The sequence below is a fragment of the Ceratotherium simum genome, chromosome 10 (genome assembly GCF_057802395.1).
Source record: "Ceratotherium simum simum isolate JZ-2026a chromosome 10, ASM5780239v1, whole genome shotgun sequence".
Classification (NCBI taxonomy): Eukaryota; Metazoa; Chordata; class Mammalia; order Perissodactyla; family Rhinocerotidae; genus Ceratotherium; species Ceratotherium simum.
The window spans coordinates 511,896-538,474 of record NC_141909.1 but is presented as its reverse complement, the minus strand read 5'-3'; the positions used below and the strand labels follow the sequence as shown (position 1 = coordinate 538,474).

At 58.4% G+C, this 26,579-nt stretch overlaps 1 protein-coding gene across 2 annotated transcripts in view; it reads left to right on the top strand.

Moving 5' to 3' along the window:
• Positions 1-16,270, top strand: part of TMEM255B (transmembrane protein 255B) — a 44,118-nt gene extending 27,848 nt beyond the window's left edge. For both annotated transcript variants that reach the window (XM_004423214.3, XM_087435752.1), the window contains 5 exons: positions 2,151-2,231; positions 4,868-4,953; positions 6,174-6,333; positions 8,920-9,063; positions 15,774-16,270. In XM_004423214.3, coding sequence (XP_004423271.2) covers positions 2,151-2,231; positions 4,868-4,953; positions 6,174-6,333; positions 8,920-9,063; positions 15,774-15,941 — 639 coding nt within the window. In that variant the 3' untranslated portion in view covers positions 15,942-16,270. The remainder of the gene's footprint in view (positions 1-2,150; positions 2,232-4,867; positions 4,954-6,173; positions 6,334-8,919; positions 9,064-15,773) is intronic.
• The last annotated feature ends 10,309 nt before the right edge of the window (positions 16,271-26,579 follow it).

Sequence of the window (26,579 nt, the reverse complement as noted above, 5' to 3'; positions counted from 1 at the left end):
GGGCCCCTGTGGTGGGGTTAGGGTCCTTGTGAAAGAGACAGAGCTCTTTCTGCCCTGTGAAGACACGGGAGAAGGTGGCTGTCTGCAGGACAGAAGAAGGTCCTCACCAGATCCCGACCCTGCTGCACCTGATCTCGGACGTCCAGCCTCCAGAACTAGGAGAAATAAACGTCTGTTGTTGAAGCCGCCCAGTCGGTGGGGTTTAGGGCAGACTGAGACAGAGCTAATGGTCCCATACGCTCCCCCAGACCCCGGGGGCCAGCCCTCGAGCTGGGCTGGATGTAAACCAGGAGGGCCTGAGGGTGACTTTCGGGGCCGTGAGTCTGGGCCCTTTCAGCCAGTCATCAGTTGGAGTCTGAAAGGGCATTTCCCCTTGATTACTGGGAGGAAGGAGGGCAGCTGTCCACAGGGACGACCTATCAGAACCTGAAGCTTGTCACCGGCACGTTGGCACAGTCACGAGGATTGTGCCGACCTGAACATCGCTGCCCACGTGCCGGCCGGATTCCCTGGGGAACAGACGCTGAGCCGGAGCTGCTGACACAAAGGCCTTGTCGGGTCAACGCCCGTGAAGGGAAAGGAGGAGAGAACTGGGTGGTGGGCGCCCAGCAGAGGTCCCCACAGGGCAGAACCGGCCCTGACCCACAGCCTTGCCCAGTCAGCACTGGGCCTGAGGAGGGCTGAGGAGGCCTGTATGGCAGCCCCACCCAGCCTTCTCAGTCCCCTGTCTCTCTCCCCAGCCTTTCTCACCATCCTCCATGCTCTACACGTGTTTCCCACAGGAAGACAGACTCCTCGAGGACAGGGACTCAGCTCCGTTCCGCCACCCTGTATCATCAGCTGCTGCCGCCTGGACACACGGATGCATGCCTGTCACCCATCACTGGTGTCACAGTTGTTTTATTCTCTTTTCTTTTTTTTTTTTCTTGTGAGGAAGATCAGCCCTGAGCTAACATCTGCCAATCCTCCTCTTTTTGCTGAGGAAGACCGGCCCTGGGCTAACACCTGTGCCCATCTTCCTCCACTTTATATGGGACGCCGCCACAGCATGGCCTGACAAGCAGTGCGTCCGTGCACGCCCGGGATCTGAACCCGGGCCGCCAGCAATGGAGCGCTCACACTTAACCGCTACGCCACAGGGTTCTGACCTCTTTTCTTAGGTCAGAAGTAGGAATGCTTTGGGAAATACAACTAACGAAGTAGTAAAACTACAGTTATCGGGACCCTAACTCATTTCACAACATCAGGTTCCTGGCAGTTTATAGCTTCTGTGTGCTCCTTGCTCTTGTCTACCAGAGCAATTATAAGCACTTTGTAATTGTCAGTTTACTGGTCTGTCTCCTTCACTAATCCCCTAAGGACAGGAACTGTGTCTTAACTGGGTACCTGTATAAGGTGGCACTGTGTCTGCTCCATGAACACTGGGGACAGACTGGTGGATGGATAGTTGGATAAGGTCATAGGTGGATGTGTGCTTGCATAGTTGGTGGGTGGATGGACGCATGGAGGGAGGGGGAAGATGGATGGATGGATGGAAGGATGGGTGGATGAATAGAGGGATGGATGGAGGGATAGAGGGATGACTGGATGGATGAGGGATGGATAGATAGATGGAAAGATAGATGGATGGATGGATAAATGGATGAAGGAATGGATGCATAGATGGTTGAATGACTGGATGATTAGATGGATGGGTGGGTGGGTGGGTGGATCTTTAACTGGATGAGTGAATTAGTCTGAAATCCCTTTTGCTCCTTTCCTAGTCAAAAAAAAGTTTGTTTTTTTGTTTTTTTAGGGAAGGAGGCAGGAGCCAAGGGGTCTCCCTATTGAGAGTTGTAGGGTGCACCTCAAAATGTCATGCAGCCACTTCCCTTCAGCTGCCCCGTGTTGACGGGGGGAGGAGGAGATGTGTCGGCCCAGCCTGCAGGGACGGGGCGCCTGCTCCCCTGGGGTGTTCTGCTCGCAGGAGCCCAGCTGCTCTGGAATGAGCTGTGGCATTTCCTGCTTTGTGTTCTCCATCTGGCCGGCTCTAGTGGTGTTGGCATCTCTCTTCTAGGCTCAGGGCCGTGGCCGACGGGTCTGAATTGCCTCTGGCCACTCCTGATTTGGGGAGGAAACTGTTCCATTCCACCTGCGTTTCTCTGCTCCAGGAACCGAGGCCCCTCTCCACGGGGAGATGCCAGTTCTACTCCAGCGGGCTGGGATACCTGCACGACATCTACCAGACAGAGGTGAGCAGCGCTGGGCCTCATGTCTGGTTTCGCTCTGCTGATCCAGGGATCCCATCATTTCCTGAGTCCCTGGTCAGAGTCTGAGTGTCTGGATTCTAGCAGTTCTTCTGTCCGTCTCCACTCTGTGTCGTGTGAGGATTTGTTGCTCACACTTTGTTTCGAGCTCTGACATTTAATGTGTCCTGTTTGTTTGGGAATCACGGCTCTGACTTGCCTTCTCTGACCCACACCAGTCCTGGGACTCACTTGTGCAGCTCCGTGTGGTTTTTCCGATGAGCATGTTTTGTTGGCTTAACTACTGGTGTAAAAAGCTATGAACTACATTTACGTTGGCCAAGGGACTCACCGACAGTTCCTGGGCCACGGACACCTGCAGGGCGGTTTCACTTCTATTCCCAGCTGCGTGCAACGCCAAGAATAACGCCGTCCTCGGTGGCACACCGTCTGCTCTCACGGCGTCCCCAGGGGGCACGTGGTTCTCTCTGACGTGTCCAGCCGGCTCAGCCCAGCCCTGTGTAGATTGTCGGTTTAAGGAAACACGGCCTCTCAAGCTGCATACCAATGTCAGAAAGGAGGAGGGCAGAGAGGAGCAGCCTGAGAACACTCTGCGTGGCTTGTTGGGGTTCTCTGTGGACCACGGGGATGGGAAGGGGCATTCTGCATGCTGTGGCATGGGGCGCTGAGTGGCCTCTGCTGCTGGCCTGGAGGCCCCTTGTCGCCCCTCTCCGAGGGAGACGGCACATTTTTTCTCCAAAGGCCGGTCCCGGCACTTGTGGCCTTTCGCCTGGCTTGGGGGAGCCCTGGGACCTGTCGCGTTCAGAGGGGGTCACGGCTCTCCAGGTGCTCCCTGTGTGCCCCCTGCCCTCTGCAGGCCTGTCCTTCCCTTCTGCTCACCCTGATGTGTTCCAGTTCAGGCTGGACTCTTTCCCTCCCTCCTGGGATCACAGAAAAGCAAGCCCCCCTCCGGAACCCCGTTGTCTCCTTCTGAGGTCAGGCTACATGCCTTGGGCTGCCCGGCTCCATCCATCCCTCCACCAGGCGTTCTCACCCCACTGTCCACTGGAGTCAGTCCAGGGGCTGGAGCAAATTCGGACGCCGAGTCCTACCCCAGGGACAGGGTTCAGTGGACACCAAATTTAAAAATCTCCCCAAAGATTCTGGGGCCGAAGCTGCCCACACAGCTCTAAACCAGGGGCCAGCAACTTTCCCCATAAAGGGCCAGTGATAGTTTAAGATTTAGATGGTCTCTGTCACAGCTACTCAACTCTGTCTCTCGGTGCGACGTGTGGACAGATGAGTGTGGCCACGCAGAGCTTCACCTACAGGACAGGCTATGCGCTGGGCTGGGCTTGAGGCTCCTGTTGGCTGACCCTACTCTGAGCCACTGTCCCAACTGTTGTCTCCACACCTCCCAGCAGGGGACACCTCCCAGGAGGGGACACCTAGGGTGAGGGGTTAGGGGTTAGGGTTAGAGGTTTGGGGTAGGGGTTAGGAGTTAGGGTTAGAGGTTAGGGGATTAGAGGTTAGGGGTTAGGGTTAGAGGTTAGGGGGTAAGAGGTTGGGGGTTGGGGTTAGGGTTATGGGTTAGGGTTAGATGTTAGGGATTGGGGTTAGGGTTGGAGGTTAGGGTTAAGGTTAGGGGTTAGAGTTAGGGTTAGGGTTAGGCCTCTTGACCTCCAGCTCCCCATCCCGTGGCTCTGACGTCTCACAAGCTGGGTGCTGGGCTCAGAGTCGTGTGTCACCCTTGCTCCTTCCTTCCCTCCAGTTCTCACATGTCACATCCCCTGGCCCAGCCCCCTCCGAGTCTGAGTCACCAAGCCCCTGACCACCAGGGCCCCAGGGAGGCTCTGAGGACTCTAGGGTCTGATCCTGTTCCTTAACCTGCCCCGGTGCAGTGCCTCACCTCTGAGAGCCACCCCGAGCTTGTGTGGAGAGCCGGGAGAGCCAGCCTGAATCTCTGCCCTTCCCGAGGTGCACCATCCTCCCTCAGAAGCTCCTTCTGCTCCCCTGGCATCACTGTACTCCCTCTGAAGTTGGGGTGGTCTCGGCTCTGCTCACCTCCCACATGGGGTGACACAGCCCATGCCCACACATCGCATAGCACTGGAGTAGGGGGAGAAAGTGTGCATTTTTGCCCCAATCTTGCTCCTTTAACATCAAAAGTCCCCCCCAACATTTGTAGCCTGGGGCAAGGCCTCCGTGTGGCTTAGGCAGGGATGGCTTGGTCAGATCAGACTGCCAGGAGCTGTCCTCTGTGTGGTCAGGAAGGGTCCCACCTGGAGGAGTCCCCATCTGTCCCCACCTGGAGGAGTCCCCATCTGTCCCCACCTGGAGGAGTCCCTACCGGTCCTCACCTGGAGGAGTGTCCTTATTGACGCACGGTGCCGGGAACCCTCTCCCTCTCCTTGTCCAGCGAGCACTGGCAGGCGTGGCCGAGCCTGGTCCTCTGATTCCTCCTGAAGGGAGGGCGCTGCAGCCCCCCAACACCCCTGCAGCTGTAATGGGGGAGGGGGAGGTCAGGAGGGGGCGCTGCCTGACTGGCCAGGTGCAGCGGCCGGGTCCCGGCTCCCAGGGAGGCAGCTGTGTCCACTCCGGGGTGAGGACGAGCGGGCACCCGACGAGGTCTCTGCTTGCAGGTCACCTGCCACTCCCTGAACAGCAAGTGCCAGCTGAAGGTGAGGAGCCACACCTGCTACTGCTGCGACCTCTACGACTGCCGGGGGTGAGTTGGGGGGTGGCTGTGGCCAAGCCCCTTGCACCTGGACGTGCCGGGCAGCCCTCCTCCCGTCCCTCCTTCCTACCCCGGCCTTGGACGCTGCTCCCCCATCATCTCCTCTAGCTCTCAACACTTACGGGAGGAAAGGGTGCCGGCTCCGTTTCACTGACAAGAAAACTGGGGCTCAGTGAGTGGGGGTGTCTGTGAGCCCCGTGGTCATCTCCCCGAGAGCCTGGTCTGGGCTCTGAGCCACACCCACCAGTCTCCGTCTTTCCCCCCTCCGCTGGGACAGGCCGGCTAGTGGGGCCTGGGGTGGGCGTTCCCTCCCAGGGGTCAGGTTCTGGTGACCAGCGTCCCCGAGGGCAGCCTTGTTCAGAACAGTGCTTTCAGAACAGCCCTTCCCTCCCCTCGGAAGCCCGGGGCACTTTTCCCTGATGTTTACTGTGGGAACCTGGCTGGGCTCCCGGAGGTAATCCTCACGGTACCGTCCCTCAGTGATGGGTCCCCTCAGACTTGTCTGCATGGGGACCCCGGCAGCTCAGCGTCATGGGTGAGGGTTTCCTGCCGGCGCTGGTCCGGCAAAGGTTTCCACTCATGTGTCTCTGCTCAGGGGGCTGCATCCGCCTGTCTGTCTCTCCTGTCTGGGGCCGTGGTGCGTCCTGTGTCCTCCACTCTTACTCCAGTAGAGCTGCTGATTTCCCAGGCTGCACAGCTGTTCACGTGCTGTTAGGCTGGGGTGGGGGTTCTGAGCTCCTTGTGGGAGGAAGTGGAACCTTCCCCATCGTCACAGCTTGAACACCCACATTCAAACCAGCGGGAAGGTTGACGTTTGCTTCTTGGGGACCCCTCCCCTGACTGTTGAGAACCCATGGGTTTAAGATGCACCCCCTCCCCAGGAAGAGAGATCCATCCTATTTCCAAACCCAAATGGGAGGAGCAGTGTATGGGGGTCACGGGGGTAACGGGGCTGCCCCTGTAGGTCCCTGTGGCCCAGGCTGCAGGCCCAGGACCGTGATGCCCGAGGTCCAGGGCTCTTTCCAGACCACGGCAGGCCCATGGCAGGAGGGCCAGGACGAACCCCTCTGGGCATCCACGGGCAAAGACCGCAGCTTGTCTGGACGCAATTTGCCTGGGTCCAGCACTGCGTCCTCCCGACCCTGCTCTGTTGGCGGTAAGGTCACCTCCTTGCAAGTGTGGGTGACGCCGTTGTCCATCCCCGTGTGCAGCTCCGAGCACCCTCCCACCTACTACGAGTTCGTGGGCGTGAGCGGCTGTCAGGACGTGCTCCACCTGTACCGGCTGCTCTGGGCCTCGGCGGTGCTGAACGTCCTGGGCCTGTTCCTGGGCATTGTCACAGCAGCTGTCCTAGGGGCCTTCAAGGACATGGTGAGTGGCCCCCAGTGCTGGCCTGCGACAGCACTCGAGTCCGACCAGGGCTCTGGGGCCCGTGTTCGCTGAGGCTGGCCAGCGGGTCTCGTCCTCAGTTGTAAATGGGGAAACCGGGCCTGGAGGCTGGGCCTGGGGGCTGGGGCTCGGGGCTGGGTGCCCAGATCTGGGTGCTCGGGGCTGGGCCTCGGGGCTCACCCAGCAGAATCCCTGCTCCTGTCCTCTCCCTGTGGACCTGGTTGTTCCAAACCAGACATCCCCGTGTGGTGCTGACAGCACCCTCCTGCCACACATCCTCCCTCATCCTTGGAGGCGCTGGGGCGAGGGGGCGCCCCCCAGTTTCACGCGTCACGCACCAAGGGGGGGCACAGAACAGCTCGCACGGAGCCACCCACCCCTCACCCAACTGTAACTGAAAGGCCAGAGCAACACGTGCAAACGGATCCCCGCAGGACAAACCCAAGCCAGCGTCCACAGCTAAAACTCTTCCTGGGTGACCTCTTGCCACCCAGCTGCTCTGGAGACTCTGGTCATCAGCCACGTTTAGTAGCTCAGCCCGGAGCCCCCCGAGGTCTGTGACTCACCTCGTGTTTTCTTGAAGCTTTGTTTCCCTGGACAAAACCTGAGGGACCTGGGAGACCACGGTGCCCCCAGTAACCAAACCCTCCCCTGGCCCCCACCCTGGACGCGGCAGCCGGCCTCCAACTCCGGCCTCGGTCCAAGATGTTGTTAGAGGCACGCAGGGCAAGCCTCCTCCCAGGACAGAAGCCGCTGGTTGCTGTGCCTTCAGCAAACTCCCCAGTGGGTGCAGCAGCCGTCCCGGGTCAGGATGCCTGGGGTCCAGAGAGGGTCCAGAGGTGCCTTCCGTGCAGTCCCTCATGCGGGGCCTTTCCTGCTGGAGCCAGTTAGGAGTGTGCCCTCTTCCAGGAGGAGAGCAAGTTAGACTGCAGATCGGGTGCACGACGTGTCTGCTCCCAGTCCTGCCGTCCTGCAGGCCTGGGTAAAGGTGGTTGGGACAGCGGTCAGCTGGTGGGCTTTCCCGAAGGGGCTCTTGTGCCCATCAGAGTTTATGACAAGGCTGCTGGCGTGGTCTCTTGGGAAGGTAGCGATGCCCCAGAAGGGCACTGGTCACACCATCCACAGGGCTGTGTCCAAACTCTGCTCTGGACAATTTTCTCCCTCAAACCCAAAGCTCTGGGATGTGTAAGAAGCAAGAAGGCGATTCCTTAAAATTTTACACCTACCAAGCAGGTACTCCTGGAAGTTAACGGATTCCATAATTTAAAAATTACATGAAGGAGCAAAGGCCCTTCATGAGCCACTCAAAGCTGTGTGAGCCCTCTCAGCACACCAGGGCTTTGACGGAGGGCACAAGATGCTGGTCGCGAAGTGGGAGCCCAGCAGGCAGAGTGTGAGGGTCCCCAGCATCTGTGGAGGGTCCCTGGGGTCTGCAGAGGGTCCCTGGGGTCTGCAGAGGGTCCCCGGGGTCTGCAGAGGGTCCCCGGCGGCTGCAGAGGGTCCCCGGGGTCTGCAGAGGGTCCCCAGGGTCCACAGAGGGCCCCCCCACATGTGCAGAGGGTCCCCAGCATCTTCAGAGGGTCTCTGGGGTCTGCAGAGGGTTCCCGCGATCTGCAGAGGGTCCCCGAGGCGGGGCTGGGTGATGGGGCGGTGCTTACAGACACCGTCTGGGGAGGAAGGGTCTGCGCCGAGCCTTGGGCACACGGAGAGATGCTGGAGGAAAGTCCTGCTGGCCCAGCTAGGGCCCTCGCGGTCACTCACACTGCCGGGCCCAGGGGTAAGGAGGTGGACGAGAGGCCAGGGCAGATGGAGGAAGCCAGGGCCATAGTTGGATGGGGCCCCCAGCCCCGCAGACAAGTGAAGCTGCCATGTGGCCCGTGGGTATTGGGTGGGCAACCAGCCTCTGTCCTCTCAGAGGGGGACACACCTCTGGTCTGGTACCCCCCTGAGCACCCGGTGTGAGGCCTGGCCTCCCCCTGGGCAGGGCTCCCTCCTACAGCCCCGTCCTCTCTGCGGGACAGGTGTGAATCAGGGCCACGTCCTGTTTTCCTTTTGAGATTGGAGCCGACAAAAGCACAGCGTCCAGGAGTTGGGATGCCCTGGTATTATGTGCATTTCTCCAGAAATCCCTGTGACCAGAGGTCTGGCCTGGGCCGTGGCCCCGGAGGAGGCGAAGGGAGGGAGAGCGCGCCCCGACCAGATCTGAGAGCGTCTCTGAGGTCAGCCGCCCTCAGGCCCGCGACGCCCGCGGTGCCCCCGCTCCAGTGGAGGAGGGACCGGCATAGTCTTCCTTTTTCAAAAAATGCACCAAAGAGATCTGAGCCTGAGCTGGCATCTTGGCGGGTCCCTGGGCAAACAGACAGAAAGACGAAGAGGAAAAGAGCCTCGCTTTCAGATGCCTTGTTCTGGCCCGAGAGAGGCTGACCCGAGGACTCTTGGCGTCTCTCCCCCTTGGATTCAGGGGCACAGACCCCTCCTTCATGGACACCTGGAGGACAGGCTCCCAGGGGGATACTGAGAGGCGCCCGCCTCTGGAGGGCCTGCTGACGCTCTCTGTTCTCGTGGCAGGTCCCCCTGCCCCAGGTGGTCACCGGCCCGTCCGCTCCGCCTGAGATCCTCTATGGCCCGGCCCAGCAGATCCTGGCCTACGCCGGCTTCTGCCCGGCGCCCGGCACCCTCCCCGCCTGCTCGTCCTACGCGCTGCCTCTCCAGGTAGGCCCAGCGTCGCCGGCCGAACTGTGTGCTCATGTCACGGGCAGTGGGCAGCCAGGACAGTGCTGGACGGACGGGATGCATGTGGGGCCTCAGGTGAGGGAAGATGGGGCGGGCCTACGACTTCCCCTCTGATCTAGGTAACAGGATGGTGGGGCCAGCGTGGACTGGGGGCACCGTCTGAGGGGAGACAGGGAGGGTGACTCTACACCACCCCCTACGACCCCCTGCACAGACGTTCGATGCCCCGTTTGGCATTTTGGGCACCCTTTGCTCCGCGTGGCCTTGGCGACCCAGCAACTGGTGTCCTGTGGGCCTCGAGCCTTTTCTCACCCACGACCTGGTCCCACGGAAGGTAGCTTGCGTTTCCTGGCCAGAGCGGCTGGGGACACCCGACTGTGTCCTGGGAGCAGAGTTACGTAGGCGGAGCCGAGTGAATCTGCCGATATCTAACCACACTACCCGCCAGGCTGGCACTTTGTGGAGTCACCCAAACACGACGCTATGGCCTTGGGGCTGTGTGGGAGGAGGGGCATTTGGTGTGGGCGAAACCCTGTCCACAGACTGGCCTTTGCTCTCTCCTTCCATTTCCACTGGGGCTTCGGTCTGTGCCACGGTTGAAGTGGACCCTCATGGTCTGTCACCGTGTGGACTCCAGACCAGGGCCCTCCAGCGTGGCGCTGTCCACATTGGGGCCAGAGGGGGCGTGGGGTCCCCGTGCGCTGTAGGACGTGACAGTGTCTCTGGCCTGTACCCCCGGCTGTGACAAGTGTCTCCAGGTGTTGCCCCATGTCCTCAGGGGGTGAGGGTGGGAACAAGCGTCCAGACAACTCAGCTGGGCTTCTGTTTCGGAGTGGGGCAGCCAGACGGACTCAGCACTCATTCTCTTGCTGTATTAATGACAGCAGAGCCGCCAACACGTTCTAGGAACTATTAAAATACGTGAGTTATTGTGTTTCTGTGCTCAGATGAAGTGGGGGGTGGTGGATGAAGTGGGGGGCCAGTGGACGAAGTGGGGCCAGTGGATGAAGTGGGGGCCGGTGGATGAAGTGGGGGTGGTGGGTGGAGTGGGGTGGTGGGCGAAGTGGGGGTGGTGGACGAAGTGGGGCGGTGGACAAAGTGGGGCGGTGGATGAAGTGGGGCTGGTGGATGAAGTGGGGCGGTGGATGAAGTGGGGCGGTGGATGAAGTGGGGCCGTGGGTGAAGTAGGGGTGGTGGATGAAGTGGGGGCCGTGGGTGAAGTGGGGTGGTGGGTGGAGTGGGGGCTGGTGGGTGAAGTGGGGCCGGTGGATGAAGTGGGGCCGGTGGATGAAGTGGGGGCCGTGGGTGAAGTGGGGCCGGTGGATGAAATGGGGCCGGTGGATGAAGTGGGGGCCGTGGGTGAAGTGGGGTGGTGGATGAAGTGGGGGCCGTGGGTGAAGTGGGGTGGTGGGTGGAGTGGGGGCTGGTGGGTGGAGTGGGGCCGGTGGATGAAGTGGGGCCGGTGGATGAAGTGGGGGCCGGTGGGCGAAGTGGGGTGGTGGGCGAAGTGGGGTGGTGGGCGAAGTGGGGGCGGTGGGCGAAGTGGGGCGGTGGGCGAAGTGGGGCTGGTGGATGAAGTGGGGCGGTGGATGAAGTGGGGCGGTGGATGAAGTGGGGGCCGTGGGTGAAGTGGGGTGGTGGGTGGAGTGGGGGCTGGTGGGTGAAGTGGGGCCGGTGGATGAAGTGGGGCCGGTGGATGAAGTGGGGGCCGTGGGTGAAGTGGGGCCGGTGGATGAAGTGGGGCCGGTGGATGAAGTGGGGGCCGTGGTGAAGTGGGGGTGGTGGATGAAGTGGGGGCCGTGGGTGAAGTGGGGTGGTGGGTGGAGTGGGGCTGGTGGGTGAAGTGGGGCCGGTGGATGAAGTGGGGCCGGTGGATGAAGTGGGGCCGGTGGATGAAGTGGGGTGGTGGACGAAGTGGGGTGGTGGGCGAAGTGGGGCGGTGGGCGAAGTGGGGGCGGTGGGCGAAGTGGGGCTGGTGGACGAAGTGGGCGGTGGAGAAGTGGGGGCGGTGGGCGAAGTGGGGCGGTGGATGAAGTGGGGGCCGTGGGCGAAGTGGGGCGGTGGGCGAAGTGGGGTGGTGGGCGAAGTGGGGGCGGTGGGCGAAGTGGGGGTGGTGGACAAAGTGGGGTGGTGGATGAAGTGGGGCCAGGTGGATGAAGTGGGGGTGGTGGATGAAGTGGGGGCCGTGGGTGGAGTGGGGCGGTGGGTGGAGTGGGGCGGTGGATGGAGTGGGGCGGTGGATGGAGTGGGGGCCGTGGATGAAGTGGGGGTGGTGGATGAAGTGGGGGCCGTGGGTGGAGTGGGGGCCGTGGGTGGAGTGGGGGCGGTGGACGAAGTGGGGGCGGTGGACGAAGTGGGGGCCGGTGGATGAAGTGGGGGCCGGTGGACGAAATGGGGGGCAGTGGCTCAGACTCTCGTTGTTTGTCATGAGTCTTCACATGTCAGTCATGGGGACCAGCGCCCGATGATGATGACAGGAAGTGAGACCTTCTTAGGAACAATTGCTTCTCAGGAGAAGCGGGTGTGCACCCACCAGCTCGGCCTGTCTGGACAGAGAGGGTGACCCGAGGCCGGGACACCACAGCGGCCGGCTGGGTGTGGGCAGAGCCTGAGATGAAGGTGGTCCTGCGTGTCCTGTGGAAGGGCTGCTCACCCTGGGATTTCCTCATCTCTGCAAAGCTCCCTTGGCGAGGAGCCACGTGCCGTCCCAGCTCGCCCGGGGGGGCGCACGACTCTGTGTCAGTGAGGTCTGTAGGGCCTCCCCGACCCGACAGCACGCCTGGCCGGAATCCGGTGTGGGGGGCTCTCCGAGGCTCAGGATGTGGGGGGCGCAGTGTGCCGAGAAAGGCTGTGGCCGAGGACAAGCCGAATTTAGTGACGCACAGGCCCCTGGTCCAGCGTTATCTCCGTGGGCCAAGGAGCAAGTCCCTTCTCTCCGTGCCTCAGTATCCTCTGCTCGCCTTGAAAACAAAGCTGGAGGCCGTGCCCCCAGGTGCTGCTTGGGGCCTTCAAATTCCGGAAGGAGGACCTGATGCTGCCCCACCTGAGGTCTCCGCGGAGCGATGGCTCCCAGGCTGTGCCACGGCAGCCTCCTCCTTCCAAGGGGGGTCGACCAGTTAGCCACTCAACAAGTCCTGAGCGGGGGCCCAGGCCCTCGTCCTGTGGGGACGAGGGCGATTCCCGAGTCCAGGGGATGTGAGGCCCCTGTGAGCACCCTGTCTCCACCAGGGAGAGGCTTGGCTCGAGAGTGAGTCTTCTCCACTTCTCTGACGTGGGAAGGAACTACCCCGAGGGTCAGAAATGATGAGAATGTTCGCCAAGACCCCTGTAGTGCTCATCCCAGAGGAGGCAGGTCCTGCGTGTCACCGGGCACAGCCTTCCCAGACGCCCAGGCTGCCATACTCGGCGGCCCTCATCTCCCCTGGAGCATCACCCACCACCCGCCTCCAGAGCATCCTCTCTGGTCCCCAGCACAGGAAGGACAACGTTACCTTGGACGTGACCTGCATCCTGGGGGCTCTGCTCTACCCTCCTCATCGTCTTAGGTTGCCAAACCCAGGACCTGAGACCCACAACTGTAGGGACTGCTGGACCCATGGCTGGCTGGCCACTTTTGGTCACAAACACCAGCTTGGGAGATGGGCAGGGGCAGAGAAACATGCACACCGCATGTAGGCTGCATGGATCCCGTCGTCACATCACCACTCCAGGGGTCCTGAAGCCGCTCCCACACACAGGGACGCAAGGCGGGGAGAGATGTGCTTGGAGCTCGGTGCCGTATGCCGAGCGGGTGAGCTGGACTAGCTTCTCCAGGAGGCGGGAGGCAATCCTGTCCAGTTGTCGGGGCCCCTCCTCCTGTCTGACGCCTCACGTTTGGGCCGGCGTGTCACCGGCCTCCAGCAAGCCTGGCTTTGAGGGGGGACGGGGGAAGGCACACCCCGAATGGCAGCCCACCTCATCCTGGGCACCTGCTGGTCCTCGGAGGTGGGCGGCAGCCGGGGCTCTTGAGAAGTCTGGATCCTGACCTTGGGGCGTGGGGTGTGTGATCTGCCCTCGCAGGTTGTGAGGTTTTCCCTCTGGAGACGTGCCCCTCTCAGGAGTGCAGGATGGGGGCACGGTCTTCCATCCGTGACACATGGTGCTGGTGAATGGATCCACTTTATTCCACATCGCATTCGTCTTCATCCACCTTGGGGGCCTCTGGCTCTTCACAAACAGCTGGTGCTCCCAATTCCCCCTCCCAGGGGAGGCCTGGGCTCCCCCAATGGCCTAATCGGCTTTTACTGCCAGCACGTGTCAGAGCAGAATTACATACACGTCAATAATCAGATTTCGAGGAGATGACAAATCAATGAGTCTCGTACATTTCCTCAGGAGAAAAACAACAGAACTGAAGCTTCAGTTCCTAGTGACCAGCAGAGAAGCAAAGGGAATGTTTTAAGCAAAAAATACTCCCACAAAACAGCAGGGAGTGAGACAGCTGCTGGGGGCTGTTTGAGCAGTTCCTCAACAGACAGATCTTAAAGGGAGCCCACCTTCCTGCTCGCAGTGGTGCCTGGCGGGGTGGGATGCAGGACGGGCTGGGCGTCAGTGAGTGTTATGAGAATGGACACTGTGGACATTGAGCTGACCTCCTGTAACTAAGGGATTTCTCATCAACTCTCCTCATGGGGTCGCCTGTGGGGCAGAGCTCGTCCCTGGTGAGCCCTGTCTGTCGGGGAGGTTTCTCCGTGGTTCCTGGTGGTTCACTCTGTAGTTCATAGCAGTTCATTCACGGTCCGTGGTGGTCTACTCTAAGGCTTATAGTGGCTTACTCCGTGGTCTGTGGTGGTTTATTCCGTGGTCTGTGGTGGCTTACTCTGTGGTCTGTGGTGGTTTACTCTGTGGTTCTTGGTGGTTTCCTCTGTGGTCTGTGGTGGTTTACTCTGTGGTCTGAGGTGGTTTCCTCCCTAGTCCGTCGTGGTTTATTCCGTGGTCTGTGGTGGTTTACTCCGTGGTGGTTTCCTTTGTGGTTTGTGGTGGTTTCCCCTGTTTTCCATGGTGGCTTACTCTGTGGTCTGTGGTGGTTTACTCTGTGGTTCATGGTGGTTTCCTCCGTGGTCCGTGGTGGTTTATTCTGTGGTTTGGGGTGGTTTGCTCCATGCTTCTTTCAGCTGCTCATTTCCAGCAAAGAACTGAGCAGACACGGGCATGATAGGGGCTGGGAGCTCCCAGCAGACCTGAGAGAACGTTCTCTAGAGGTTTGCTTTGTCCCCTGTGATCAGAAAGAAGTGTGAGTTTGAAAGAAAGAAAGAAACGGAGGTGCCCACCCTCAGGGCCCTGCGCCATCGAATCCCAAACAACCAACCTGTCAACCTTGAGCAGGGTGACGTTCTTGTCTTCAGCTTCTGCTCGTGAGGAGATTCTCCTTTCAGAACCCCGAGGTCCCGGGACTCCTCAGGGGAGTCTCCAGAAGAGGCGCCGCAGACGGCTGACCTCCCGGGGCCCTGGGCAGAGCGCAGAGGAATCGCACAGCCCCAGTCCTGACACTCCCCTGTGCTACTCCATGGAAGAGACTTTGCTTTATTCATGAAGATAGCGGTTTTAAATGGGTGTTTTTAGTGCTTAGAACTTAAGGAAAAAAAAGAAAAAAATTTAAGAGGTTTGTTGGCAGGTAGAGGAAAACTGGAAATTGTATTGATTTAAAATCTGTGCCACGCCCCAGTATTGTTCTTCTCAGAATCACTTTTACTTGCGTCTATGTGTATTAGTCAGGGTTCTCCAGAGAAATAGAACCAATAGAATGTTTGGGTGTATATAGATATAGACATATCTATAGATATAGACATATGGACAGAGAGAGACAGAGAGAGTCCAAAATGTACGGGGCAGGATGGCAGCCTGGAGACCCAGGGAAGAATGGATCTTGCAGTTTTGAGTTGAAAGTCAGTCTCCTGGCAGAATTCCCTCTTCTTCAGGAACCTCAGCCTTTTTCTCTTAAGGCCTTCAACCAATTAGATGAGGCCCACCAACACATGGAGGGTACTCTGCTTTATTCAAAGTCTACTGATTTGAATGATAATCACATCTAGAAAACACCTTCACGGTGACATTCAGACTAGTGTTTGGCCGAACATCTGGGCACCACAATCTAGCCAAGTTGATGCATAAAATTAACCATCACACTATTTTGAAAATGTTGATGTCTTGATTTTTTCCTTAACTTATGCAGTGTTGGGTGGACCCAGGGGCTCTGAAACAAGCTGGGCCGCCTTTTCCCTGGACACGTTCCCATGACTGTGCATCCAGGTGTCAGTTTGGCAAAAGGCCACCCCTTTGACAGTCAAGAATCACACACAGCAGGCGCGAGGGCCGGGAAGTCTGAGGAATTCCACAGCCGGGCGTTTTGGCATGCCCTTCCTGGGCGCCTCTTTGGGGGCTGCCAGAGCAGAGCTGGTGTAGAGGAGGCCCCGGCAGGGCTGAATCGGGCCCTCCCTCCGGCCCCACTGGGAATGCGCTCCCATCAGGGAGCAGTGCCCCTGGAAGGGCCTTGGTCAGGAGGGTGGCCCTGAGTCTGGGAGGGAGTCCGAGCCCCGGGTGGGCTCTCTGAGGGGTGCTGTGGTGCCCGGCGTGTTCTCACGCTCCACATGGACCGCATGCGCAGCCGGCCCTCTCCGCTGACTGAGGAAGACTTTTCTGTTCAATTGCAGCCGTCCAGCAGCTTTCCAGCCTCGCCTCCCACTGACCCCTCTCTGTCGGAGGATGCGCAGCCTCTGCCCGCGTCCAGCTCCAGCTGTGGGCTTCCCGCCAATGCCCCGCCTCTCTACGCACTAGCCCGCTTCCTCCCAGGGGAGAAGCCGCCCCCCTACACACCCTGACACAGAGGGAGGAGATCGAAAAGTAATTTTCTTTTGGTTTGTTGGAAAACAGAGCAGCCTCTGCAAACCCTGCTTCAGTGGCCAACCTCCTGGAGACATCAGGAGAACGTTCCAGAATCGGCACCTCCTTCCCTCCCTGGGCACATCCTCGGCAAGGAGAGCCCAGGACTAGGGTGGGGACAGAGCCCCAGGTGACCGTGCCCCGGGCGCCTGGCCCAGTGTGTAGACAGACAGACAGGCAGACAGACAGCAAGTAGAGCTACAGTTTCCCCAGGAGCCTCCTCGCTTTGGTGTTGTCATCACCTACAAAGTTTCACTTCCCTGCATTCTCCTAATTAGTTATTATTATCATCATCTGACAAAGGGCCTATGGCCCTGTATCCATGTGTGAGGACCACTTTTAAGGAAACGTGTGTATGTTTACATGTTTACATGTGCGTGTCCCTGAGAAGGGGCAGGGTCCCCACCCTCAGCACTGCATGCTCCTGGCATTATTTGCCCAGAAGGAAAAGGCACTCTGGCTCAAAATAAACGCTGCATCCAAGCCCGCAGTTGGCTGAGGTCTGTGTGTTGTCTCTTCCAAATCCGCCATCACACCTGGAGAGAGGTTTGCTACCCGAGGCTGAGGGTCTCCTATTTAAGGCGACTGTCATCCTTCATGGAGTGTTCTGGAGGCCTCCCCGGTCCCCTCTGCAGGGCACCCCGTAGGGGGCGCCCCTTGCCTGCAGAGCAGGTGCCCCTAACATGCAGCCTCTCTGCTCTAAGTGGCCCCTGAAGCGGGTGGCTTCTGAGGCCCTTCAGCCTGACCCTGGGGTGCAGCTCTGCCCATTACAGACCAGCAGCTATTGACCAAGGGCCCCACGTGTGCCCGCCGGTCACCAGGCACACCTGAGGAAGCAGGCGAGCACAGATCTGGAAATGGTCACACAGTGGCTGAAGGACAGAGCAGAGTCCCTGAATTACAGTCCTGGACCCCTGGGGAAAAGAGGCGCGGGGGGGGCGCGGGGGGGGAACAGGAGTGTTTAAGAAGCCGCGGTCTCCAGCTCCCCTGCTGGCTCGGGACGCAATTCTGTCTGTCACACAACGTCCCAGCCGGCAGAGACCCCTCACACTCAGAGTTCTGAGCATCTAGAGTTTCCTGGAAGGAGGGCACCATACACGGGCCCATCAGGAGGCGACAGCGCCTGGGAGTCTGGCTGACCGATCTTAGGCCATTTGTTCTTCACAAGGAAGGGAGAGGCCTGGTCCTGGGTCTGGTGAGCGACCGGGCTGTTGTGACAACCGTCTCATTACATTTCCACTCCCAGCCACGTGTTCTCCTGGAGAGCCTGACCTGTCGGGGCCCGGCACAGCCCTGGCCCCCACACGACAGGGACGCGGTCCCCATCTCGTGCTGCAGAAGTCCAAGGCGCCCACCCGCTGGTTTCTAAAGGACATTCCTTTATTAGCTGCAGGCCGCGGAGCAGGAAAGATGACAACGTGAAGACAGACTCACATGCCTCAGAGCTTGTGCAGGGCACCTGTGCGGGGTCAGGGGAGCGGACATGGGGCCCCTGAGCAGCAAGGGCCCACGCCCGGCCTCTGTCCCGCACACCGGCTGAATATCAGTAACCATAACAAGCTGGCAGAACCGCCACACCGCACCCGTGGCCGACGCGTCAGGTCGCACGGCAGGGACCTCACCTGCCTGGAGTTCCTACACAGGGTCAGAGCCCTTTCAGGCTGAGACGCAGAGGCCACGTGGTGGGTCCCCCGCTCCGCGAGCGCCTGGACCGGGAGGAGGGTGGGCTCCGAGGGTCCGGCCAGCGTGGAGTGAGGCGCTACCTCCTGCGGCTTGGGCTCCGCCTCCTCAGGGTCCACTGTGGCCCCGGAGCGGACGGCAGAGAAGCTGGGCTGCAGATCTGGCAGCGAGCCTGTGCCGACGGGAACCATGGGCGCCACAGAACATGGGGACAACCTTTGACCTCTGCACATGACCCAGGGTCAGAGACGGGAGGGGGGTCAGTGTGTCCCCAGACCATTCCCAACGGCATCGCCCAAACCCACTTCTGTCTTCCCTGCGGGGTCCTTTAGTCTTGCCTAGAGCCAAGAGCTGATAAAAATATTAAATCCAAGGCCAGCAAGTTTGCTCTTACCCACAAAAATGTCTTATCCCTCGCCCCAGCCACAAAGAACGTGAACAATTCAACTCCCCGGTGGTGGCTCCCACCCCCACTCCCCCAGTCTCACCTCTCTACCCCTGCACATGCATGTGCCCACATCTAACCCCAGGCCCAGGGACAGCCCCCACCCCCTGCACACGCAGGTGCCCACAACTGACCCCAGGCCCCAGGGAAAGCCCCCACCCTCTGCACACAGCACCTGCCCACACCTGACCCCTCAGTCCCTGCACACACAGGTGCCCACACCTGACCCCTCAGTCCCCAGGGGCAGCCCCCACCCCCTGCAAACGCAGGTGCCCACACCTGACCTCTCAGTCCCCAGGGGCAGCCCCCACCCTCTGCACACAGCACCTGCCCACACCTGACCCCTCAGTCCCCAGGGGCAGCCCCCACCCCCTGCAAACGCAGGTGCCCACACCTGACTTCTCAGTCCCCAGGGGCAGCCCCCACCCTCTGCACACAGCACCTGCCCACACCTGACCCCTCACTCCCCAGGGGCAGCCCCCACCCCCTGCAAACGCAGGTGCCCACACCTGATCTCTCAGTCCCCAGGGGCAGCCCCCACCCTCTGCACACAGCACCTGCCCAGACCTGACCACTCAGTCCTCAGGGGCAGTCCCCACCCTCTGCACACTGCACCTGCCCACACCTGACACTAGTCCTCAGGGGCAGCCCCCACCCTCTGCACACGGCACCTGCACACACCTGACCGCAGTCCCCAGGGACAGCCCCCATCCTCTGCACAGGCATGTGCCCATGCCTGGCCTACAGCCTGTTCTGGGTGCCATTCCCTGGGGGGACCCATCTCTGCCAAAGTCTTCACCTTCACAGCGATGGACTCCGGCCAGGGCCTGTTGAGTCCTGATGCTCCTCAGGACCTGGACCCAGCTCTGACGAGCACCACCCTGGGGTGGGTCTTGGTGGGGTCTCACCCCAGCCCCGTCCTCTGCTAACTTAACCGTGCCTCATTCTCGGTGGCAGAGGACCCGGGCTGGAGGCTGGTGATGTGGGAGGTGTCAGGGGGGCTGCCAGTGGGCATGGTGTTCCCTTTTGGATTGACAGAAATGTCCTGGAACTGGATAGTGGTGATGGTTGCACAACCTTGTGAATGTACTAAAAGCCACTGACGCGTACATGTTGAAGGGTGAGCACTGTGGTCTGCGCATTGTGTCTCGTATGACGCAGATGCACGTGAAGCATGCGGAGCAGAGCCAGGAGTCAGGCACGTGCTTGGGCAACGAGAACACTCACCATCATCACCCTGAGGAATGGCCCCTAGCTGGATCTTGAGGGCCTGTGGTCACCCAGCACAGCCCTCTCCGCTGCCCCCGCCCACAGCCGTCTGCAGCCCCATCCCGACACCTCTGGGCATAGGGATGGAAACACAAGGGGCAGGAGCAGAGACCCCTCTGATTAGGGGAAACAGTCGGCCACACTGTCTTGACCCCCGGAGGAGGACAAAGTCCGGGGCACAGGCCCTCGCTTTTTCAGTGGCTTCTTGGGGGAACACAGCTTTGTATGTATTTCTCTTTTCCACTTTCTACAACTTTTTAATCCTGAAATTTAATGCACACATAGAAAGAATGCTTAAAGCAAAGGTAGAATGTGGTGACCCTCCCAGAGAGACACCGTGTGACGGCAGGGACGGGAGGCAGGCCACGCCTGGTCAGGCCACGGCCCAGTCAGGCCATGGCCTAGGGCTGCCCTCTCTCCTCCGCCCCTCAGGCAGATCCTCCTTGCTTTTCTTCACGTTGAGCCTGCTGACAGTACTGCTTGGCCCGTTCTCGGCTTCGTAGGAACAGAATTGCAGGGTATGTGACTTCTTCTGTGAGCATTATGATGCATGATGCGTGCACGTGGCCATTTATTTGCCATGTGGTTCCAGCACGTGAATGTGTCACGATGTAATGGCCCCTTTCACTGGTGGCGGATATTGGGTTGTCTCCACGTTTTGAGGTTCTGTGAGTCTTGTGTGTATATGTGGGGCATGCACACGTGGATTAGGGGCACGGGTGCCGCGGTCTTGTATGTATACGTGGGGCACATGCACGTGGATTGGGGCATGTGCTGCAGTCTTGTATGTATATGTGAGGCATGTGCACGTGCATTAGGGGTGTGTGCTTCAGTCTTGTGTGTATATATGCGGCACACGCACGTGGATTGGGGCGTGTGCCGAGGTCTTGTATATATATGTGGGGCACGTGCATGTGGATTGGGGGCACGTGCCAAGGTCTTGTATGTATATGTGGGAAACGTGCACGTGCGTTAGGGGCGTGTCCTGTGGTCTTGTATGTATATATGGGGCATGTGCACGTGCATTGGGGCGTGTGCCATGACATGGAGGTGCTGGCTCATGGGGGCGCACACCTTTGACTTCACTAGACCATACCCAGCCTTTGTCCACAGGTCAACCTGGCACAGTCTCACCTGCGGGGTCTGGAACTTCCTGTGGCCTCAGCTTCCCAGGATCGGGGGCTGTCAGATTTGAGGCTTTCACATCTGTGGGATATAGTGATATCTCCTGGTGGTTTTCCTCATGGTGTCTGTAAATGTCCTAAATGCACACAGTCTCCTCCACTATCAACATCCCCATCAGACGGTGCATTTGTTACAATTGATGAACTTCCATTGACACGTCACCATCACCCCAGAGTCCACAGGGTACATTAGGGTTCACTCTTGGTGTTGTACATTCTGTGGGTTTGGACAAATGTATAATGACATGTATCTGTCATTGTAATGTCATACAGAGTAACTTCACTGCCCTAAAAATCCTCTGCGCTCTGCTTGTTCACCCTCCCTTAACCCCTGGCAACCACTGATCTTTTTACTGTCTCCACAGTTTTGCCATTTCCAGAACGTCATAGAGTTGGAATCGTACAGTGTGTAGCTTTTTCAGACTGGCTTCTTTCACTTAGTCATATGCATTTAAGGTTTCTCCATGTCTTTTCGTGGCTGGGTAGCTAATTTGTTTTTAGTGCTGAATAATATTCAATTGTCTGGATGTACCACAGTTTATCCGTTCATCTACTGAAGGGCATCTTGGTTGCTTCCAAGTTTTGGCAATTATGAATAAAGGTGCTATAAACATCCATGTGCAGGTTTTTGTGGGGACACACGTTTTCGACTACTTTGGGTAAATACCAAGCAGTGCAATTGCTGGATCACATGGTACGAGGATGTTTAGTTTTGTAAGAAACTGCCAAACTGTCTTGCAAGGTGGCTGCACCATTTTGCAGTCCCACCAACGCGTGAGTTCCTGTTGCTCCCCATCCTCACCAGCATTTGGTGTTATTAGTGCTCTGGATTTTGGCCATTCCAATCTGTGTGTGGTGGTATCTCATTGTTGTTTAAATTTGCAATTCCCTGATGACATGTGATGCTGAGCATCTTTTCATAGGCTTTTTGGGGGTCTGTGTATCTTTTTTGGTGAGGTGTCTTTTTATATCTTTTGCCCATTTTTTAACTGGGTTGTTTATTTTCTAGTTGTTGAGTTTTAAGAGTTCTTAGTATATTTTGGATAACAGTCCTTTATCAGATATACCTTTTGCAAATATCTTCTCTCAGTCTGTGGCTTGTCTTTTCATTCTATTGACAGTGTCTTGACAGAGCAGAAATTTTTACTTTTAATGAAGGCCAGCTCATCCATTATTTCCTTCATGGATTGTGTCTTTGGTGTTGTATCTAAAAAGTCATCACTAAACCCAAGGTCATCTAGATTTTCTCCTATGTTGTCTTCTAGGAGTTTTATAGTTTTGTGTTTTACTTTAGGTCTGTGACCCATTTTGAGTTAATTTTCGTGACGGGTGTAAAGTCTGTGTCTAGATTCCTTTTTTTTGCCTGTGGATGTCCAGTTGTTCCAGCACCATTTGTTGAAAGACTGCCCTTGCTCCATTGTATTGTCTTTGCTCATTTGTCAAAGATCAGTTGACTTTATTTATGTGGTTCTGTTTCTGGACTCTCTGCTCCATTGATCTGTGTGTCTATTCTTTTGGGAATACCAGGCGGTACCGATTACCGTAGCTTCACAGGAAGTCTTTAAGTCAGGTACCGTCATCCTCCAACTTTGTTCTTCTTAAAGTTCCTGATTTTAATGCAGCATGATTTTTAAATCTTTTCCTTTATCATTAGAGCATTTTGTTTTATTTAAGAAATATGTCTCTACCCTAGGTCATGATAACACTCTTCTATCACAGGGCTCAGCAAAATTTTTCTGTAAAGGCCAGATAGTAAATACTTTAGGTTTTCAGGGCCAGTGGGCATGTATCCACCACTCAGCTCTGCTGTTGCAGCACAAAAAAGCTGTAGACAACAGTAAATCAATGGGTGTACTGTGTGCCAATAAAGCTTTATTAACAAAAACAGGTGGTGGCTCACACTGGCCCACAGGCTGTGGTTTTATATCGTCTCCTAAGTGCTTTATAGGTTACCTTTAGATTTAAATATATACTCTGGCAGAGTTAACTTTTTGTGCTATGTGAGGCAGGGGTCAAATTTCCCTTTTCTTTAATGCAGTGGTTTTCAACAGGCATGATTTGGCACCCAGGGGACATCTGGCAATGTCCGCAGACTCTTCTGACTGTCCTAAGTGTGTGTGTGTGTATGTGTGTGTGGTGTGTGAGGGTACTACTGGCATCTGGTGCATATGTGGCAGGGATGCTACTAAATGTCCTAAACGCACAGAATAGCGCTTCACACAGAAAAGCATTCTCAATAAATAGTATCCTAAAAACAAACAAAAAAACAACAGACAAACAAAATTATTACAGCTCTCTCCTAAAAGCAAAACTCTGAAATGTAAGCAGACCATAAATGTGTCTACAGCATAATCCATTCCCCAGTCCATCTCTAGAGCCCTCAATCAGATCATCTGCTCTCCTCCTCCATGGCACAGTCACCTCAGCTCCATCTCCAGAGCCCACAGTCACACTCGTCCCAGCTCCATCTCCATGGTGCACAATCAGAAGATATGAAACTCTCCGTCTGTCACAGCCTCCTGTGCAGCCCAGCCCTGCCTGGACTGGATAGTGGTGAGGACGCCAACCTGGCCGGCACGGCTGGGGAACGTATTGCAGCATTTGGCTCTGTACTGGCTGTAAGCTTTTTCTTGGCAGTAGTTAGAACAACCTCTGGTGCCCAGTGGCAACCTAAGGAGACCACAGTAGGAAACATGTGTGCCTAGCTCTCCCCAGACAGCAAGGTGGCCAGAGAGGCCCTGAGACGCTGGCCTGTGTGGTGTGGCCCATGGGGGCTCCAGTGTCCAGTCCCAGAGCTCAGTGTGTGGCGTCTCCACTCTTGGCTGTCCTGGCCTTCTCGAGAGAATTGGGGCTGGCCGGGAAGAGGCTCCCAGCCGGCCAGGGGAGCATTCCACAAGAACATTCCAGAGCCGCCTCTACAGTGAACAAAAAGCCAGAGAGCACCACGAGGATTGCTGTGGTGACGGGATTAAGAAACAGACCAGCCCCCAAAAGTGGCTTTGGGCTCCTGAGGCCCCATGAGACCAGTTGGTGGGAAGCATGGGGTCTCCCAGGGCCACGGGTGGGACTGCGCTTCCCACGCCTCTCAGAGCGGTGCTCAGCCGGCTGTGGGGGGCTGTTGGGGGCTCAGCCGGCTGTCGGGGGCTGTTGGAGACCTCCAGCTTATCGAGCAGATGGTGTCCCTGCCTTGTTCTCCCTGGTCAAGACCAGGGTCCCCAGGAACTGGGCTCTCTGGCCCCAGACGGAGAGGCTACATCCTACAGCTCCAAGTCCCGGCCTGCAGCTCAGCCCAACCAGGCTCCCTCGTTCTGGAGCCAGTGCAGGGGGCCTGGGTTTGGGGGCCACTTATGGTGCGAGCCGGCACACACGTCCACCCCAGTCACAGACAAGACTGGGAAACCCACGGTGCCGTGGAAGGGTGGGTGACCCCATCCTTCCACGCAGGACCTTGGCTGGATGACCTTGGCTGGTGACGGACATGTCACGAGGACATGGGAGCGGGAGAGCTGCTCAGGAGCCGCCTGACGTGTGCTCTCTGAGGCTTCACTCTCTCCCTTATTTCTCAGGCGCCAATGTGGAAAATTACCTGAAGAACCTCTTGGACTAGTTTTCTGAAGTCCTGAGTCAATAGAACTTCCACCCAGATGCTGCCAAGAGTGTAGGAAGAACAGCAACAGAAGGGACGCAGCCAGCGCAGCCTGAGGGCGCCGTGCCCCCAGCACAGCCTGATCCGAACCGTGCCCCCAGCACAGCCTGATCCGAACCGTGCCCCCAGCTCAGCCTGATCTGAACCGTCCCCCAGCTCAGCCTGATCCGAACCGTCCCCCAGCACAGACTGAACCAAACCGTGCCCCCAGCACAGCCTGATCCGAACTGTTCCCCCAGCACAGCCTGATCCGAACCGTCCCCCCAGCACAGCCTGATCTGAACCGTCCCCCAGCACAGCCTGAGCCGAACCGTGCCCCCAGCACAGCCTGAGCCGAACCGTGCCCCCAGCACAGCCTGATTGAACTGTTCCCCCAGCACAGCCTGATCTGAACCGTCCCCCAGCACAGACTGAGCAGAACCGGCCCCCCAGCACAGACTGAGCTGAACCGTCCCCCAGCACAGCCTGATCTGAACTGTCCCCCAGCACAGCCTGAGCCGAACCGTGCCCCCAGCACAGCCTGAGCCGAACCGTGCCCCCAGCACAGCCTGATTGAACTGTTCCCCCAGCACAGCCTGATCTGAACTGTCCCCCAGCACAGACTGAGCAGAACCGGCCCCCCAGCACAGACTGAGTTGAACCGTCCCCCAGCACAGCCTGATCTGAACTGTCCCCCAGCACAGCCTGAGCCGAACCGTGCCCCCAGCACAGACTGAGCTGAACCGTGCCCCCAGCGCGGCCTGAGCTGAACCATCCCCCCAGCACAGCCTGATTGAGCTGTCCCCCCATGTCGAGCCAAGTGGAGGCGGGGCTCACAGACACATGTGGGGTCAGGGGGCCGGCCAGGAAGCAGAAAAGTGGGTTCAGGCCAGCAGGAGACCCAAGGACAAAGGTGAGTGTGCCAAGGACCCGTGGTGACTCTCAGTGGGGCTGACCCTGGCTACTTGGGCCAGCCCTGCCAGGACCTGGGGGCCCGAGTGCCATCGCCTCGCGCCCTCGTGCGTCCTTGCCCAGTCATCCTGTAGCTTCAGGCCTCCGTCTGGTCATCTTAAGTAAGCCTGGCCTGGGGGGTCCCTCCTGACGGGCGTCTGGGATTGTCAGCCCCCCAATGTCGTGTGGACCCTGCCAGCCGCAGGTGAGGAGGGACGCTCGCCTCCACCCACCCGGGTGCATTCGGGCTGGCAGGGGCCTCAGTGTGTCCTTGAGGCCACAGCCCTGTCCTCCAGGATTCGGGGGAGCCTCCCCTCACGGTGCCCGTGCTCTCCTCTCAGCAGTGGTGACTCTTCAGGCCCCTGTCCCACATACCCGCTTAGCTCTGGGTCCCGTTGTGACGTATAGACTCACGATCTGCAGCCAAGAGGACGCGATGACACCAGAACTCTGACTGCATGTGGCTGATGTGGCTTTTAGGAGTTAACCCCACAGCTGGGTGGGGTAATGGGTGGGGTGATGGGTCCCGGGACACGTCACTGCCATCCGAGGAGCAGGACCTGAAAGTAACGCAAAGCCCCTGGTGCCTGAACATACTTTGTGGGGTTTGGTATTAAAAAAAACAAAATAATCTCAGTCGTGGCGGAACCATTCGGTGGTCAACCCCCACCCAATGCCGGAACCTTCTCTGGGACCCGCTGCTCCAATGCCCTCGGCAATGGCACCCACAAGCCATGGGGTATGTGCTCTCTGTCCCACAGTCCCATCAGGCTCAGCAGGGCCACGTCTCGCTGTGGCTTCACACCCGAGTCTTGGTCTCCTCGTGCCCTCCGCTGGGTATTGTGGCTCCCGGAGCCCCACGTGCATTGTCACACAGCCGGTTCCCGTGGCTATTCCTGCCCTCGCCCTCCCGGGGTCAAGTCCTCCCCTTCCTCACAGACGCAGGGCCGGGGTCCTGACGGCAGCACGCTCTGCACCAGAAGAAGTGCCTCTGGGCTCCGTCCACTGCCTCTTGAAAGAGAGAAAACAGGGATTTCTGACGTAAAGAAAGAAAACACGAGGCTGAGAGGTGAAGCGTTAGTCCAGGAGAAAGGAGCAGGTGCCGACCCCGCATCAGCTCATTTACCCCCTGCTGCCTGCTTGGTGGGGGGCGCCCCAGACTAGTGCTTCCCCTTGAGTAAGGGGGGCTCATCTCCACAGTACAGGGGCAGCAGGTCCACTGGCTCCCAGAGGCCGCCGGGCCTGGGACTCAGGTCGGATCAGGGCAAAGCCGGCAAGTGGACAGAGTGAGGGATGCCCAGGGTTAGGGACGAGCACAAGACCCCCTTGGCTCAGACCCGTGGTGCCGGCTCTGCGTCCACCCCCTTTTAGGCCGGGCCACTGAGCCCTAAAGACACAAGGAGCAGAAACCGCCAACACGGAG